The sequence below is a fragment of the Gopherus flavomarginatus genome, chromosome 4 (genome assembly GCF_025201925.1).
Source record: "Gopherus flavomarginatus isolate rGopFla2 chromosome 4, rGopFla2.mat.asm, whole genome shotgun sequence".
Lineage (NCBI taxonomy): Eukaryota > Metazoa > Chordata > Testudines > Testudinidae > Gopherus > Gopherus flavomarginatus.
The window spans coordinates 25,760,185-25,777,558 of record NC_066620.1 but is presented as its reverse complement, the minus strand read 5'-3'; the positions used below and the strand labels follow the sequence as shown (position 1 = coordinate 25,777,558).

General features: G+C 40.8%; 1 protein-coding gene across 10 annotated transcripts in view; it reads right to left on the bottom strand.

Moving 5' to 3' along the window:
- Positions 1-17,374, bottom strand: part of CCDC88A (coiled-coil domain containing 88A) — a 349,307-nt gene that overhangs the window by 59,303 nt on the left and 272,630 nt on the right. For all 10 annotated transcript variants that reach the window (XM_050951995.1, XM_050952002.1, XM_050952003.1 and 7 more), the window contains 5 exons: positions 16,613-16,789; positions 15,399-15,560; positions 6,077-6,354; positions 5,680-5,823; positions 4,093-4,279 (listed from right to left, as the gene is read on the bottom strand). In XM_050951995.1, coding sequence (XP_050807952.1) covers positions 4,093-4,279; positions 5,680-5,823; positions 6,077-6,354; positions 15,399-15,560; positions 16,613-16,789 — 948 coding nt within the window. The remainder of the gene's footprint in view (positions 1-4,092; positions 4,280-5,679; positions 5,824-6,076; positions 6,355-15,398; positions 15,561-16,612; positions 16,790-17,374) is intronic.

The window sequence follows — 17,374 nt, the reverse complement described above, 5'->3', positions numbered from 1 at the left end:
CAGTCACCAGTTCTAAGATCTTACTTGATTGGCATAGAATTGAGTGCCAGGGGCTGTCTCCAATGGTGGGAGAGATCATTGTATCTCACTAGACAACCACCGTGCACCATAAAACTGGGCAGCCCCCAGACAATAGGGTGTTGTCTCATCACAGTCTGCCTGCTTCACTGGGTGCTTGGAGCTTAGCGTTTTATAACTTGACAAGTGGACTGTAACCAATGCATCAGGCAAGTCAAGTAAAAGAAAGAAAACATCCTTAAAGATAGGGTGCTGGAACGTTCACACCATGACAAATGGACTATCTGAGGACCTTCAACAGATCAACAATGCATGTAAAACTGCCATGATCAATGACAAGCTGAAATGACTCAATGTGGAAATCGCATCCCTCTAAGAAACAAGCCTAGCATCAAGCAGATCTCTCAGAGAAAATGACTACACATTTTTCTGGCAGGGGAAAAACTCAGAAGAAACACGAGACCACAGAGTGGGATTTGCCATCAAGAACTCACTTCTGGGGGTATGTGAGCCACCTACAAATGGATCAGAGAGAATTTTGGCACTACGCTTGTTCGCATCTGAAGGCCCAGTCAACCTTGTGAGTGTGTATGCCCCAACACTCTCCTTGTCTTCTGACATCAAGGACCAGTTCTACGACCAGTTGAAAAGCACCATCAGCAAGATTCCAAAACACGGGTATTATTTCTTGCTAGGGGAGTTTAATGCAAAGATGGTAGCAGATCATGAAGCAACTGTCTTGGTCAACACGGAACCGGTACGATGAATGGAAACAGTCAGAGACTGCTAGAATTTTGTTCCTATTATGACCTCTGTGTAAAAAACTCTATTCTTCCAGACAAAGTTGCAACAAAGTGTCTTGAAAACATCCCAGATCTGGCCATTAGCACCAACTGGATCTTATCATCACAAGGCTTGCCAACCTGAACATCGTCTTCATTACCCAGAGTTATCGAAGTGTTGACTGCAACATAGATCACTCTCTGGTATATAGCAAGGTCAGACTTAAACTAAAGAAAATACATAGATCTAAAGTAAAAAGATGTTCTTGTATTAACCTCAGTGCTGTAGCGGACCAAGAAAAGTCACAGCAGTGCAAGAACATACTACAACAATCTCTTGACACCATCCTAGGGGAAACGTTTCACCCTTAGCCTCACAAATATTTTGGAGTGCACAGCTCCATGCTATGACCATGGGAATATTTTCCTTATTTAGATCTAACATGCCATAAAGGCAGTCCCAGCGTACTTTTAATCTGCCAAAGGCACATCTGTTCCGCCTATTATTGAAGCGCTCCTTGCTGACATATAGGTTTCCTGTGTAAGGCTACATGAGCCACGAGAGTAAGGGGTACGCTGGGTCTCTCCAGGATCATTATGCATATTTCAACATTCCCCACTTGAATCTTCTGGTCTGGAAAGAAAGTCACTGCTTGCAGCTTTCTGTACAGGCCAGTGCTCCTGAAGATGTGTGTGTTCATGTCAGTGAAATTCCCACGGTGATCCACAAGCGCCTGAAATTCCACAGAGAAATATCCCTTTCTATTGATGTATTCTGTCGCAAGATGGTCCGGAGAAAAAATTGGGATGTGCAAAGCCATCCACTATTTCATACACATTGCCAGGATTCACAGCCCTTCACAGCTGGATACCATTAATGGCTCTGCAAGCTTGCATTAATGCAGCCCCAAGGTGGACTTCCCAACTCCAAACTGATTCGTGACTGTGACCGACCAGTAGCAGTCTGGAATTGCCAGTTTCCACACAGTGATCGCCACGTACTTCTCCACCGAGAAGGCAGCTCTTATTTTGAGGACCTTGTGCTGCATTGCTAGGGTGAGCTCACACACAGCTCCAGGATGGTGGGTTTCTGCATCCAAAAGTTTTGGAGCCACTGCTCATCATCCTAGATCTGCATAATGATGCAATCCCACCACTCAGTGCTTGTTTCCTGAGCCCAAAAGCGATGGTCCACCAGGTGCAGCTGCTCCATGAATGCCAAAAGTAATCTGGTGTTGATTCTTTCCATGGTACAAAGGAAGTCAGGCACCTTTTTACAGTAGGCAGTAGTGCAGGATCCATCCTTTCAGACAGAGAAGGAGGGTGTACAATAAGCAGGGCCCATTGAAAAATGGTATGAAACTCAGTTGAAAGCCCAGGGAATGATGGGGTGGAAAAAACGGCATCATGGGATGTTGAGCCCGCACTCATGATGCACTGCAATCCATGCTGCCTTCCCAAAACTCCTAGCTGCAGAAGGCAGAGAGTAGCACAGTGTGATAGCTACCCACAGTGCACTGCTCCCTCTGTCAGTGCTAGAGAACCAAGTGTGGATGTGCTCTGCCAACAGAAGGAATGTTGTGTGAAGATAGACAAGAGATGTAATTATACTGGTTTTCAATTGTCAATGTAACTTGAGTCGACAAAACTCTGTACTGTAGACAAAGCCTAACTTCGTCCTTCCTAATTTACCCAAAAGTTTCTATTACAGTAGCAGGAAGCAAATGTATGGTTATTTTATTTCTGTTGAAACAAGAACTTGTCCACTTACACGGATTGCTTTCAGGCATTTAAATTAGAAGCTGAGGAGGGCATGCACGCCTTTGGTGTTAGATAAACAAATACGTTTTGTTTTCCTTCTAAGAAAGATCACAGACAGCTTTCTGTAAAATTTGTGATAAAGTTCTTAGCATCCCACTTGAGAAGGATCTTGTTCACTGCTTTATGGTTCATGAATCAGTTTTTATTACATTAATTGCATTAGACTGTAAATTCTTCATAGCAATTGTCATAAACAGATAGTTAAGGGTTAATGCCTCTTTTACCTGTAAAGGGTTAAGAAATTCACCTAGCCTAGCTGACACCTGACCAGAGGAACCAATGGGGGAACAAGATGTTTCTAAAGGAAAGAGGGAAGTTTCCTTTGTTTAGAGTCAGTTTCAGTTTCAGCCAGAGTGAAAAAGATCAAGGAACCAGCCTCTTACCAAAGTAGTAAGTTTTAAGAAAGCAATACATAGGTTTATGTTTATTTTCTTTTGTAACTTGTCTTTGTGCAATTAGGGGAATTATCAAATTGGGTATTCTTGTGTGTATTAAGGTTTTTGCCTAGGGGAACATCCTGTGTTTTAAATTTGTTGTCTGTGAGATCAGCTTGTATGCTGTCTCCCAGAGGTTGTTTTTTTTTCTTTTACTTTTCTTTTCTTTAATTAAAAGCCTTCTTTTTAAGAACCTGATTGATTTTTCCCTATTTTTTAAGATCCAAGAGGATTGGATCTGGACTCACCAGGAATTGGTGGGGGAAAGGAGGGGGGATGGTTAAATTCTCATTGTTTTAAGATCCAAGGGATCTGGATCAGTGTTCACCAGTGACTTGGTGGAGGAGACTCTCAAGGCTACCCAGCAAGGGGAAGGTTTTGGGGGGAAAACAGAGTTCTCCAGATAACTCAAAAATCTGGATGGTGGCAGTGAGACCAGATATAAGCTGGTAGTTAAGCTTAGAGGTATTCACGCAGGTCCCCACATGTGTACCCTAAAGTTCAGAGTGGGGGTGAGACCTAGGAGAGCAATGATTTTTCAGAAGCTTATGGCTTGGTCAAATTTGGGCAGATCTTTTAAGGAGATGGCAAAAGACACAACCCTTCCACTACAACTACAGTAAGACTAAAAAACTAAGGTACAGAGGAAAAAAAACACTGAGAAATGCCTTGCTGAAGCAAGAGGAGTTCTTCCAGCACCCTTCACTAGTGGTAAGAAGGAACTGAGAGCATGCAGGGCTGGTGGCATAAGCACACAGCAACGGAGGGCACTAGAGCTTGCCTGATGGATACCACTAAGGGAAAAAAACTCCAGCAACGGTGCACGCAGCATGCACACACCTAACGTGGAATGGACATGAGCAAGCACTCAAAAAATGGAGAGGTTCATTTTTCTTCTTGACAGTTATATCAGCTGTCCGATTACCTACAAAAGCAGATACATTAATAAAAAGTTTAGCACATTGCATAATATTATCTGCATTTACAATGCTATAGTAATTGAAGTATTAACAGAAGAGATTAAAAAGCTAACTTACCTCACACTGATTATTCAGTTTTGTAGATGTAATATCCAGTTGTTGGTACTGTTCCTTCAGTTTAGAAAATTCAGCTTCTAATCGTGTTTGTTCTAGTTTGGAATTGTTCAATAAGCTTTTCAAATTCTTATGGTCAGTTTGAAGAACTTCATTCTCTCTTAAAAGTTGATTGTATGTATGATTTAGCCTGTAATTAAAAGATGTCATATAAGAATATTATAGATAAAAAGATAATACATATTTTAACCAGAATTTTGTTTCAAGCATGTAACTTCCATAATTCCATGGTGTTTGTAACATGAGTGACACGCATGCTTTGGAAGGATACATATATACTAATTAATAGCCTCTAGTCACCAGTTTGTTTAGATCAAGATATTCTACTCTATGAAAATTCTATTCTCATTAAGAGATAGGAAGAGTGATTGACTTCTGGGAAATAAAATTATTACAGAATTCAAATTGTGGGCAAATAATTTTCTTCTAAAAATGAAATACCTTTTATATTTTAACTCAATGCTTGGGAAAAACACAAGACTGCTGAAAGTTTCCATACATTTAAAAAAGGAAAAGATTTAAGTGAAACTTTTTTTTAGACAAAGTAACCATAGTTACTCAAGTAAAGGACAATAAAAGCAAAGCAGAGGTTTACAGTAGTACACTAGATCCTGTTTAACTGTGGAACCAGACCAAAAAAAGAAGGAAACTGGCTGCACAGGAGAGCAAGACATTCCATTATTTGGAGTAGAAGCCATGTGTAGTAGGTGGGATCCTTCACTCTTTAGAGGAGTCTGACCTAAGCCCAAAGAAGTTCAAGAGTGGTGAGAAAATGAGGCAGGGAAACGTGTATGTATTTTTATTGTTTTGGACAGATCTGTAGATTTCTTGTACTAGCTAAAGTAAAGAACAATTGTGTTTAGGAACCCTATAAATTCTGTCTATTTGCTTTTAACTATCACATGTCCTCAAAGAGGTGAATTGTAAATTCAGAGCACCTATAAAGTTGTAGCTCTGGAAAGGGTGTGCTTAAGTTACTGGGGAGGCTGAGTGGGTCAGTACTGGTCCAGGGAGCCTATGACAACTGGGTAGTGGGGCCTCATTTCCATGAAGAAATAAAAGTCAGTCTGTGCACAGGAGGTGTAGCCCTAAAACCTACTCAGATCAAGGGAAACTTCAGGGTAAACAGACCCAGTTTGTACAGCTCAAAACACAGCAGCTTGATGTGCATCCAGCTAGGGGGAGCTTTACCAGGGTTGTACGACAACTACATTTTGCAAGTTGGGGAGGAAATCATTAAAAATCCTCTCATTTCACAGGGTTAGATTATGACTTGGACTACATGCCCATGCAGAGGAGACATACCATATGCAATAATACACTTTATATACAAAGGCATATCCTATATGCAATGATACAAAATATTGCACATGAGCAAATTAACTTAGTTATGGCTGCTGTGGGAAATGCAAGTTTGAATTTCTTGACTTTTATTATCAGGTTTAAAACCTCAGCCTTAATACTGTACAAAAGGCTTTTTCATTTAATAATATATTTAAATCTAAATAAAGTATCAGATTTTTTCTTTACCTATCATTTTCATCACAAAGTTTTTTGTATTCTGCTGCTACAGTTTTGTGGTTTTTGCTTTGCAGCAACATCTTCTCTTGTTCTACTTTGAGCACTTTTTCCAACTCCTCTAACTGCACTTTTTGTTTCAGCAACTGATTGTACCTGTAAACAAGATTAATATAAAAACTTTGGTTATATCCTCTAGAACTCATAAAAATAGGATGTAATTTCAATTTTGAACAAGGAGAAATTTATTCAAAGAGTTAAGGTCTAAATGACATATTAAAGAAATGAAACATTCATTTTATTCAACCTAATTTATTCAACCTAATTTATACAACAATGTTCTTGCATTATTATGAAATGCAGATTTTTAATTTTACTCACAAGATCCATCTTACTTATTAATGATTACCTATCTTCTAAGTCCTTATGTTCCACCTCAAGATTTTTGTGTGCAGACTTGAGGCTTCCATGTTTGGCAATTAGAGATTCATATTCGGAAGCTTGACGTTCATGAAGATGTTCCAGTTTTTCATGATCTTTGACCAGTGAATCATACAATGATTTCAGATCCTCTCGTTCCTTGAGTATAGATTCATTTTCATTTTCCAAGGCAGACTGTTGGATCAGCAGTTGTGCATTCTGATTCATAAGAGATGTACTTTGAGAATTAAGGGTAGAATTTTCAACCTGCAGTTGTAAACAGTGTTATCAGAAATAAAGGAAAGTCCATTTAATTTAATATTATCACCAATGAAAGTGGGGATTAGCATACTATCATAGTTAGTAAGGTTACAAAGGACTTTCAGGTCCCTTAAGCTAGTCTAAATCACCCTAGTGAAGGACTGGCCTCAAATTTAATTTTTTTTTTAATTTAATATAAATACTTCAGTGACTTCAACAACTTCATTAGCCAAGTTATCCTATTATCTAACGCACCTTAATGGTAATAATTTTTCCTGATACTTAATTTAAATGGTATATTCTAGTTTCAGTCGGTACATCCTTAGGTAAGTTATTACGGCCACAATTCAGGAAAGCATTTAACCATGTGCTTAACTTCACACCTCCTCTTAAATGCTTTCCTATTTTGAAGCAGTGAGGTTGACGGGTGTATTAAAAATGTTCTGGATACCAATGTTTATCGCTATCTGATCACTAGAACAGGTGAGCCAGAACTGTGACTATTACTTAAAGAAAGGAAATGTTCAGGTAAGCATGCATGTTTTTTTTCTATTCTTTATTGCATTTCAGAGATCCATTACAATGGGATTTCAATCAACAGTGTCCATCTAGAATGGGGAAATGGAAATAATGTTAAATCAATAGCACCTAAGTGAAACTGTGTTCATTCTCTTTTACTGAGGAACCACACTGCAGAGCGCCTTTCTACCCAAAATAATGGCAGCTGATGAATGGATGCCCAATTTATAAAATTTGGAGACAGGGTGCACTGATAAACAAGTGGCTGCCTTGAAGATCTTCCCATGGAGGCATACAATTTTTCTATCCATAAAGTCAACATTACATCATTGCCCTTAATGCATGGGCCCTGAGGTTTGACAGAGATGTAAGAGTCTTTATTTTGTATGCCTCTGAAATATTCAGTTTAATCCCTGGACTTCATAAGGGGTTTAGTACACTTAGTATATATCCTGAAGTAATGGCAAACATCAAGTATGAATTAGAACTTCTCCAGTGAGTGGGATGGCTTGGGGAGAAGCACAGAAGGACTATTTCTTGATATGTATTGACGATGGAAATTAATTTGAGGAAGAAGCAACCTAGCATTCAAAGGCCTGCTCTGTCCAAAAGGAATACACAGTACTGAGATCCTTTTGAGAGGACTTCTGTGGTAGATGTATCAGCCACCCATGTTTTAAATGAAATTTAACAATTCCTTCCTAAGTTCCAAAGGGTGCAGTTAGTACAGCAAGGGCTAGATGGTGACAGTGTGAAGAATGTATCAGAAAGGCTTTCCAATAAAAGCATCTAATGTTCAAGATATACAGACATTTTTCTTCTTTCAAATATTGAACATTTGCTAATATGGATATTTGGCCTTAAAGGGTGGTGGCCTTGAAGCCCATATTGAGGCTTTCTTGGAGAAATTCTAAGATATGTTTAACTTCTGCTGATGCAGGGACACAACTTGACATCTGCAGCAATACTTGAATCTTGGTCAAGTTTTGGAGTATGTCTTATTTGTTGCCTGTGTTGCCCTTTTTCCTAGAAACTTTCCTTCAAAATCCGAGCAGCTAGGTTCTGTCTGTCCGGATCTGGATACAGGATTGATCCCAGAGACAATAACTTGTCTGCAGAGTAAGCATATTAGTGGCTCACATGCTAGATTGAATAGGTCAGAGAACCATCACGTACGCCTCCATCTATCCGGGGCTATCAATATTACGATTGTTCCCTGCCTCCTCTTTTTCTGTACAGTCCTTGGGATTAGCAGGATGGAAAATTTCGTATGCAATAATTTTCATTCTTCTAGCAGCATCCCCACAATTCTGATATGTATGGGCTATTCCCCTCCTGTGTGCAGTTTCTGGAGGTCGTTTAAAGTCGTCACACCCCCTTCGCCTGCTTGCTGCCAGATGATTCATTCCAAGCTGTGAAAAAAACGTAGACAATGATTAGTAACAATAATTTCAGCACCAACCAATTAACTATGTACAGTAGGTCACTACATAAGAAGCAACTATCCAAATAAAATGCTGACCTGTAGTGGTGAAGCTATACAGGTTGGGTAGAACTGTGGGAGACGCTGCTATCAGAAAGGAAATTATCAGATTAGAAATTTTCCATTCTGCAGCCCAGCATCTCCTACAATTCTGATTCATATGGGAAGTAGTGAGCAGTGAACAGGAGAAGGGAGAGATACAAAGTGAACATTAAAAATAGGAAAGACATGCTTTTTTGAACTGCTCAAATGGCAAGGTTATGTCTGGACCACCACCTGCAGCATGTTCTTGTCCAAGGAGTGCTTGGTAGAGACTGAAAGTCCACTTTATACTATTTGATAGAGGTGTTGGCCAATGGCCATGTGGCTGTCCTAGAGATATCTGCGGTGGAGTGCATGCTTTTTGGGCCCATGGGATTGCAATGGGTCTTGTAAACGTGCCTTGATTCCTTCTGGAAAAGGTGGGCCAGATGGCTTGTATGCCTCAATGATGTAAATCTAATCCATCTAGTAAGAGATAGTTTGGAAACTCTAAGCCCTAAACAGCTCAGGAATAAAGGAAATGAATAGGAAGCCCAATCTCCTTGTGGATTCTGTATACCTGATATAAGTCTTTAGTGCTCTCAGTCTGCCTTTTGGTTCAGCTCTCCTTTGATGTGTATTGTCTTTAGAGAACGGAGAGTTTTCTCTGCCCATTCACAGTCTCTTCATCACTTCTGCATGTAGCACTACATTCCTTGTTCCCCCTTGATTGTTTATGTATGCAGCTGTGGCCATGTTGTCTGGTTGGACCAAGACGTTCTTGCCCTCTAGGTAGCTCTGGAATCTGAGTAGTGCTAATTTGAGAGTTGTGAGCTTCAAGAGCTTGATGCTGTGGTTCCTTTCCCCACAACTTCAGATTCCCTGTGTCATTCTGGGTCCCAGAAGTGCTGCCCATCCCTCAGAAAAGTGTCTGTTGAGAGAATCTGCAAGCCGGAAAGGCATATGGGAAGACCCCTATAGACATTCTCTATGGCCAGCCATTATCTTAGGAGAGCTAGTACCTGACTGGGAACCAGTATCTAGTCTTGCATTCGCTCCAGGCAATGGTCCCGTTCTCTCAGAAGAAAGACCTGGAGACACCTGGTATGTGACTTCACCTGTGGGGAGACCCATATGCGCGAGATGAAAAGGCACAGTGGCTAGACACCCTGCCTCAAGCATTTGTTCAGCATGGATATCAGATCCTCGATCTTCTGGAATCCATCTAGCAGTGGGCAGATCTACGTCACTGAAATGTCTGTCTCCACTCCCAGTGAACGATGTTTGTTGAGGGAATCAAGGAGCTTTTCTTGGTGTTATTGCGAGGTCAGGCACTTGGAAGCAATCCAAAGTCCACTGCGTGCTGCAGCCTGTGAGCTGTGCCTTACTGTGACCACTAACAACCACCTAAGACTGTAGGTGCAGAAGATGGATCGAAAGGAAGAGTCTTTGTTATGCTCAGAATTTTGTTGGTTTGGAGGAAAATGAATCTAAGTTTCCTTGGAAGTTTCTGCTCCAGATTTTTTCCCCTTGTCAGGGTCCTTTCTTGGATATCCTGTATTGGTAGCAACCTGGATTGCTGTAGGCTTTGACAGTGAGGGCTGAGGCCTCTCTGCAGTCTCAGTTACTAATTTCTGTAATGTTTCTCCCACTAACTCTTCATCTGTAAGTTTGATACATAAAATATCAGTTTAGGATGAAAAATGACTATTCATGGATGTAACATGACATCCTTGTAGCCACCAAGTTAGAATCCATTGATCAGCACAAATCACATCAGGGGCTTTACCAAGACAGGACCCAAGACATCTCATTTGAAGCAGGGATCACATCCCTAGAAGATGAACCATTTGTTTACAAAAAAGTAGGCTTTTCTACTAAAGACATGAAAAGCTTTTGGTCTGAACAGCTATAGATGAGGCTTTGAAATTACTAAGTAGTGTATCATCACTCTTGTGGTCTATGGGGTCTCAGAACTAAGTCTCCTTCTGAAGGTGTGACTATCTTTCCCTGGTAGAATTCTGGCTGCACCAACCTCAGGCTCCTAACATTTATGAATTTTCTTTGTTTTATAGATAGATTAAATAGACTAAATAGATATAAACATTTTAGTTTAACATTTGGTTTAATTAGGTGACCTTATTTGGATGTAGTGATGCCCTCAAAGGAGGCATCAATGGGAAAATGTATCATAATTATGTTTGGAAGGAAAGATGTGTTATTAATATTTATACATTCCTTACTGCCCATTCACTGACATCCTGTCTTAAAAAGCTATGTAAATTGTTGGTGTGGGGTTTGTTTGTTTGTCTGGTAGGTGTAGTACTTTTTCCACAGATGTTTACGATGGGGAGAGGGTAGTATACTATTCATCTTGGTCTGGGGATCCAGGCAACAGAGGAGGGATACACATACTTCAAATGTGCAAACAGCTTCTTAACTGTCCTCAGGAGCCTAAAAGGTGCCCTGCCTGCTCCCCTTGGATGGTGAGAACCCAAGTAAGTGCTGTACAAGGAACTTAGAACCATTTGGAGCTTTACTCAGGATTGAACATGGGAAAGGATTTCTCACTTACCCCTCTGTAATCCCACGAAGGTGCAACTTCATGGGGAGTGGATTTCTCAAGAGCCTCTGTTCTGGTTACAGATTGCCTGAAGTACTCTAGGCTTTAATGTGGAGCCAGCCTGTGGAGCAGGGGGGCGATAGAGAGACAGACCCTCAGCTGCTGTCTCAAATCTTAGCCCCTTTCCTTGGCACATCAACAGTCCTTGGGCTGAAATCAACACGGGCACAATTTCCATTAGGTTGCAGCCTGAGACAGGGCTGCACAGGAGGCACAGGCTTCTCATCATGCTCAGACATGCTGTAAGTTGGGGAAGGGGTGGTACAGAGCACTGAGAGAGAGACTCTGTGAAGATAAACCCCAGCAAACACTCCCTAAGGGGGAGAAGGCAAAGGAGAAGAGGTTTAACTCCTGATTTTCACCCCACTCGTTCACTAACAATAATCATCTCTGCCTCGCAAAGGACACATTTGCTTTTGCTGTTTTGGGAGGATTTACCCCAGAATATCATGAGAATTGCCTGATTCACAGTGCGAGGAAAGAGAATTGTGTAGTTGTCCTGCTTCTCTCCACAGGGATTCTAAGGCCCACTTTAGGACTTGTGGGGGGAACCACTAGCCCAGAAAGGCTCTAATCTTTATGGTCCTTTGTTGCCCTAGACCTACCCTGAGTCATTTCATTTGGATGAAGATCTCCTAGTCCTCAGAGCCTACTCTATGTCTGATGGTTGGGTTTTTCTGTGTAGTTTCAGCTACTTCTGGGGGTGGCATAGAGATGCCCCAACTTGTCTGACTCAGAGCCCTGTTCCTAACAGTTATACAGTCAGCTGCATGCAGGCTGGGCATTTTTTACCTTCTGCTGAGCCTGAGAAACTTATCTCATATACAGAGCACCTTTTGGATTTTGCCCAGTGCTTGCACGGTTGTTCTGCCAGGCCTGAAAGGGGGCACAGCAGCTTGGCAGGGAGGCACTGCAGCGGAGGTTTTATATGGCTGTTGCCACCACGGTGCTCAGAACTTGAACCAGGAAGTGGTGAGAAGGTTTGAAAGCAAATAAAAAGGCTTTAACTGCCTGAAAAATGGCTATTCTTTTTTTTAAAGCATGAAAGTGAAGCAAACCACCATTTGACTGCTGCTGTGGAGACAGAAGATCTGGCAGCAAACATGAGAAGGAGGCATGGCTAGCATAGGCTGTGCTGCAACTTTGAACCAGAAACTGCACACAGGAGGGCAAAAGCCTGTATCAGAATTATTGGAGACGCTGAGCTGCAGAAAAGGATAAGACAAACAGACGACACCTTCGCCAGTTCTGAATCTTTATGTTGGTTCAGCCTCTGGATTCAGTCACCTACAGAAATAGCAAGATGCCTTCTTGTTTCCGGAAGAAAACAGGTCCATCACTGGTCGGTCACATAAACGGACAAGGGATGAGAATATTTCTGAGTGTGGACTCTATTACACTTGAGTTAATGTTTGTTTGAAGAGCCAATCTATCTTTTTCAATTTCCCTTGAGGTGCAGGATGCACAGCAACAAGAAGTGTTGTTCTTCTCAAGCCAACACGAGCAGAGGTTTTTTCTTAAATGGTAAGGATTATGTTTGCTTAGTGAAGCCATGTCAATTGTGTTGTCCTTCACAACCAACATATGTCTACCGCCTACAGAGAGGGTCAATGCTTTGAGGCCAGAACTGACTACTATGAGCTCTAGCCAGTCAATGCTATGCTTTCTCTCTTCTGTGGATATGATCCCTGAATTGTCACAGTGTCTCAAAGCACCCTTCTAGTTTCAACCTCCTAGACCAGGGATCGGCAACCTTTGGCACGCGGCTCGTCAGGGTAAGCACCCTGGCAGGCTGGTTTGTTTACCTGCTGCGTCCGCAGGTTTGACCGATCGTGGCTCCCACTGGCCGTGGTGCGCCACTCCAGGTCAATGGGGTCTGCGGGAAGTGGCACGGGCCGAGGGATGTGCTGGCTGCCACTTCCCACTGCCCCCATTGGGCTGCAGGGGCGAATCGTGGCCAGTGGGAGCTGCGATCGGCCAAACCTGCTGACATGGCAGGTAAACAAACTGGCCTGCCAGGGTGCTTACCCTTGCGAGCCGCGTGCCAAAGGTTGCCGATCCCTGTCTTAGACTGATGTCAGTTGTGATTATTGTTCCATCTCACTTGCTGACTGCCTCTTTGAGGTGAAATCCTTTTTTGATCAACCAACTGAAGGAGATAGATATAATCCATAAGACTTTGATTTTCACGACAGGCTGGAGTAGGATGGGATGTGGAAAAAACAACAGAGCTGAAGAGCTCTCTTATGTATCCTGGCCCACTGCAGATTGTCTCTGGAAGATACTAACAATCCCAACATGTTTAGTAGGTCAGGAAATTATGTTTCTTCAGCAACTTTTACTTCCTTTATAGACTGCTTCATCTTTTCCTGGTATTCTCTGGAGATGATCTCCTTGTGACTCATTGGGTCTATCTTCATAACCAAAAGAATGATGAAAATGTACTGGGGATAGCACATTTTTTCTTCTCTTTATTACAAAACTATAACATTCCAGAAGATGCATGGATTTCAGGTGATTTGATTCTGCTTTCTCTCTGGCTAGAACCTTGATCAGGTCATCCAAGAAGGGGTAATGCTGCTTCTAATACTACTATTGTATATCTTCTCTGGACTACACCCAGAACTTATTTGTTCAAAGTCATCAGCAGTCATCAGTTCACAAATTAAAGGCATCTGATACCAATTTGGTGTTCACTTTGGGCTAGGAAGGGAGTCATTCATTGTGTTTTGAGGAGGCTGAGAGCTGATCTGAGAATTCATCTCTGTTTCAGACTTATCTGGTTTAATTATATCTTCTTGTGTAACTGCTGTCTCTCTGTGCTTTGTTAGCGTGAAATACCAGAAATGATTGGTTAGACTTAAAATAAGACTTCTACTTTCTGTAATGTATAATAGCAGGGGTCAAGGCTCTTTTGGTCATTTCTGATGATTCATCTATTTTCCCATAGATTCTCTAAAGAGCTTGCTTCTGGGTACTTAGTATTTTGAAGCCTCTATTAGTTGTTTAGTTGAGATCCATGGAACTTCATGTGCCTGTAAGAAACTGCATTGTATCCCACTGCTCTACCTAAGAACAAGGAATGAAGGTTTCAAGTGATGACCTAAAACAAAAGCAGCCACACAGGAGATTTTCCTGAGAGAGGCCCTTAGGCTGTATCCTTTCTTAGTTCTGAGTACAATGTCTACAAGAGAATCTATCTATACTAGCATTGGCCAGGCAAAACAAACAGAAACTGCTGATGCTTTCAAGGTGGCTGATGTAGCTTAATAATTCCTGTAAAGGGAGAAGTCTAATTCTTATGTCCAGGTGACTTTATGAAAGAAATCTAATTCACTGGGAGTGTCCTTCACCAAGGAGGATAAAGCCAAATCTGCCATTGCAATGAAACCACATCAGATTTCAACGATGTATGTTTTAGTCCTTTTGGGCCTATTTTCCTAGACTCTTCAATGTAGCTGTGAACTCCCAGTCATCTCTTATGATATCCTGTAAGACCATATGGAAAAGGATACATGGTTCCAATTTGAAACCAAATAGGAACTACTTCCTAGTTATTTCAATTCCTTTTCCCTTCTGTTCATATTCCTTTTCTTTCTGGGGGTCTGGAGGGATACTAGAACTAGAGTGGCCTTTCTAAGCATGGTAGCAATTTGTTCACAATATCTTATTAATTGAGAGCTTTGTATGTACTCCCTAAAGCTGTTTGATTCTTGGAGCCCTAAAAAACACAAGATCCATTTGCTAGAGGAATTCATTTATTGCAGAAACTGTATTTGAAAATATAGATAGCCTGGGAGGGACAGCAATTTAGCTTTGATTTCCTTAACGTATCCTTGTGACTGTTAATTTTGTTTTCAGAGCTCCCAGGATCAAAGTATATGGCTTCATTTTTTTCTGAGCAAATTATATTGCAATTATCTGAAGTAAATCTCCTATTAATTTTGGCCCACTTCTCCACATTTTCATGGCCATTCAGTGTGCTCACAATCTTTCTTTTAGTATTATGTGTCAATTTACACTTCATTACTTCTAACTCATTTAAGAAAATATTAAAGAGTATCTCACCTAATATTAGTGCTTAGGGTGTTTTAACTGCTTACATCACCAGAAGTCAAGAAGGTAAAAAAAAAGGTGTGGAAGGAGGCTGAAAAAGTACATTTAGTTCCTGTGCATAAATTCCAAGGGTTTTAAACATGATAAATGTATGATGTTAATGCCCTGTTGTAACAATTTATTACTGACTGTTATTAGTGCAAACTACAAATGGTGCGAGGTGCTTTGATTTCCATATCAACTGAAATTGTGATTGCTAGTGCCAAACAGTTAATAGCAAACCTCTGACTTGAAAAACATCTACATTTATTTTGAATCAGACAATAAAGTAAAATATAAAAATATAACCTGAAGTTTGGCATTCTGAGTTTGTAAGGTTGTATTTTGCTCCTGTAAAGAAACAGTCTGTCTCTGAAGTGACAGAATCTGAGCTTGTAGATTATTGTTCTGGGTCTCAAGTTGCTTTAGTTGAGTTTTCAGTGCTTGTTTCTCTGCCTGCAGGGTAGCATTCTTTAAAAAAAAAAAAAAAAGGTTAAAGATAGAAGAATCATGCATATCAACAGGACATTGTTTATATTTTAGTTTACTTTACCTACAAAGAAAATTATTTATTTTAAATACAAATAAGATGAAGTTATGGGTTTCCATTAAAATCACAAGAGAGAAGCAACTGAGAGATAAAGCTTCCACATTGTTATTACTTTATCTGTTTTTCGGTTAGGAATCTAGTGGCCACACTAACCTGAGATATTCAAACAGGAATGGAGGGAGGACACATTTTCAAAACTGGCCCCAAACTAGACATTCAAATGGCACTAATACAATTACTGTCTTACACTCAGATCCCTGTTTGTATGTGACACCCATGGATGTGTCACTGGCAGCAGAGATTGAACCTGGGACCTCTGGTTCAAAAACTATAAGCCTCTACTATTTGAGCTAAAAGACCCAGGTCTGACAGTGCAAAGACTGTAGGAGACCCATAAAGCACTATGTGGTTCAGCCTCTAGAGAAGGACAGCGTCATTCTGTGTAAGTGTGGATTACACGTTCCTCCTGGGAATGGAAGTTCATCCTGAGGCCTGGTCTACACTAAGGGGGAGAGGGTGGCAAGCTAAGTCAGTCTAAGTTACGCAACTTCAGCTATGAAAATAGCGTAGCTGAAGTCAATGTGCTTAGAACTACTTATCCCAGTGTCTTCACTGCGGTAGGTCGGTTGCTGACGCTCCCCCGTCAACTCTGCCTGCGCATCGCGCTCCAGTGGAGGACCGGAGTTGATGGGAGAGCGCTCGGCGGTCAACTTATCGTGTCTTCACTAGACGTGATAAATCGACCCCTGCTGGATCGATTGTTCCGGAGGTAAATCTAGATATGCCCTAAGTGTCAGGGGCCTATCCTGATTAAATCCCCACAGAGGCCATCACTTGTAAGGTGACACTCCTGGGAGTAAAAGCATGAGCCTCTACTGGCTGAGCTAGAAAACCCATGTCTGTTAACTCACATTTTTACTCTGGCCACCTCACTCTTACGTCACATTAAACAATTAAAATTGAAACAACTTACATTCCTTTCTACTTCTATTAATCTATCTTTAACCTTCAATAGTTCTCTAGTAGTTTCCTGATTTTCCTTTTCCCATTTATTGACAGACTGGGTTTCTTCACCAGTTCTTGGAGGAGAATTCTGTACCATCCTTTCCTCCTCTTGTCTTTGCTTGAGAGCTTCATAGTTTTTTTTCACCTAAAATCAATTAAGACAATTACAAAAATTGAAAATATAACCCCCAAACTCTTTTTTAACTGTGTGTGAATGTAATTTGCACAGGACAAGAAACTTAATGAATATTTTTAATTCTTATAATTGTCAATTTAACTGTAGGAGTTTACACATATTATATAAATATAAAACATGAAACTGCCAGCAGAACAACTACACCCCTATCTACTATGTGTTGGATACATGTATCTTTTGTGAATTCAATTGTACCTCAAATTAATTATACAAGTGTAAAAATCTAGATGAGTAAATTTCATAGATGACCATCCCATTCCAGTGTTTAAAGTTGTATCACTAAATTCTAGATTTCTTGGAAGTGAGAATCCTTTGTACCCCAAATCAAGCCCTGAGTTCAACAGCATTTTTCTCTTTTACCCACCATCAAAGTTCTGTGACTTGGCCCATGATGTAACTCTTATCTGCAAGATACAGTCCTGCCAACTCTGTGAGTTCAAAAATTATGATCCAGGCCAAAAGAAGTCAGGAGATTGGCTTGAAAATTGTGCTTTCTGTAAAAATATCAATATTCCTTTTTGGTTTGCTTTTGGA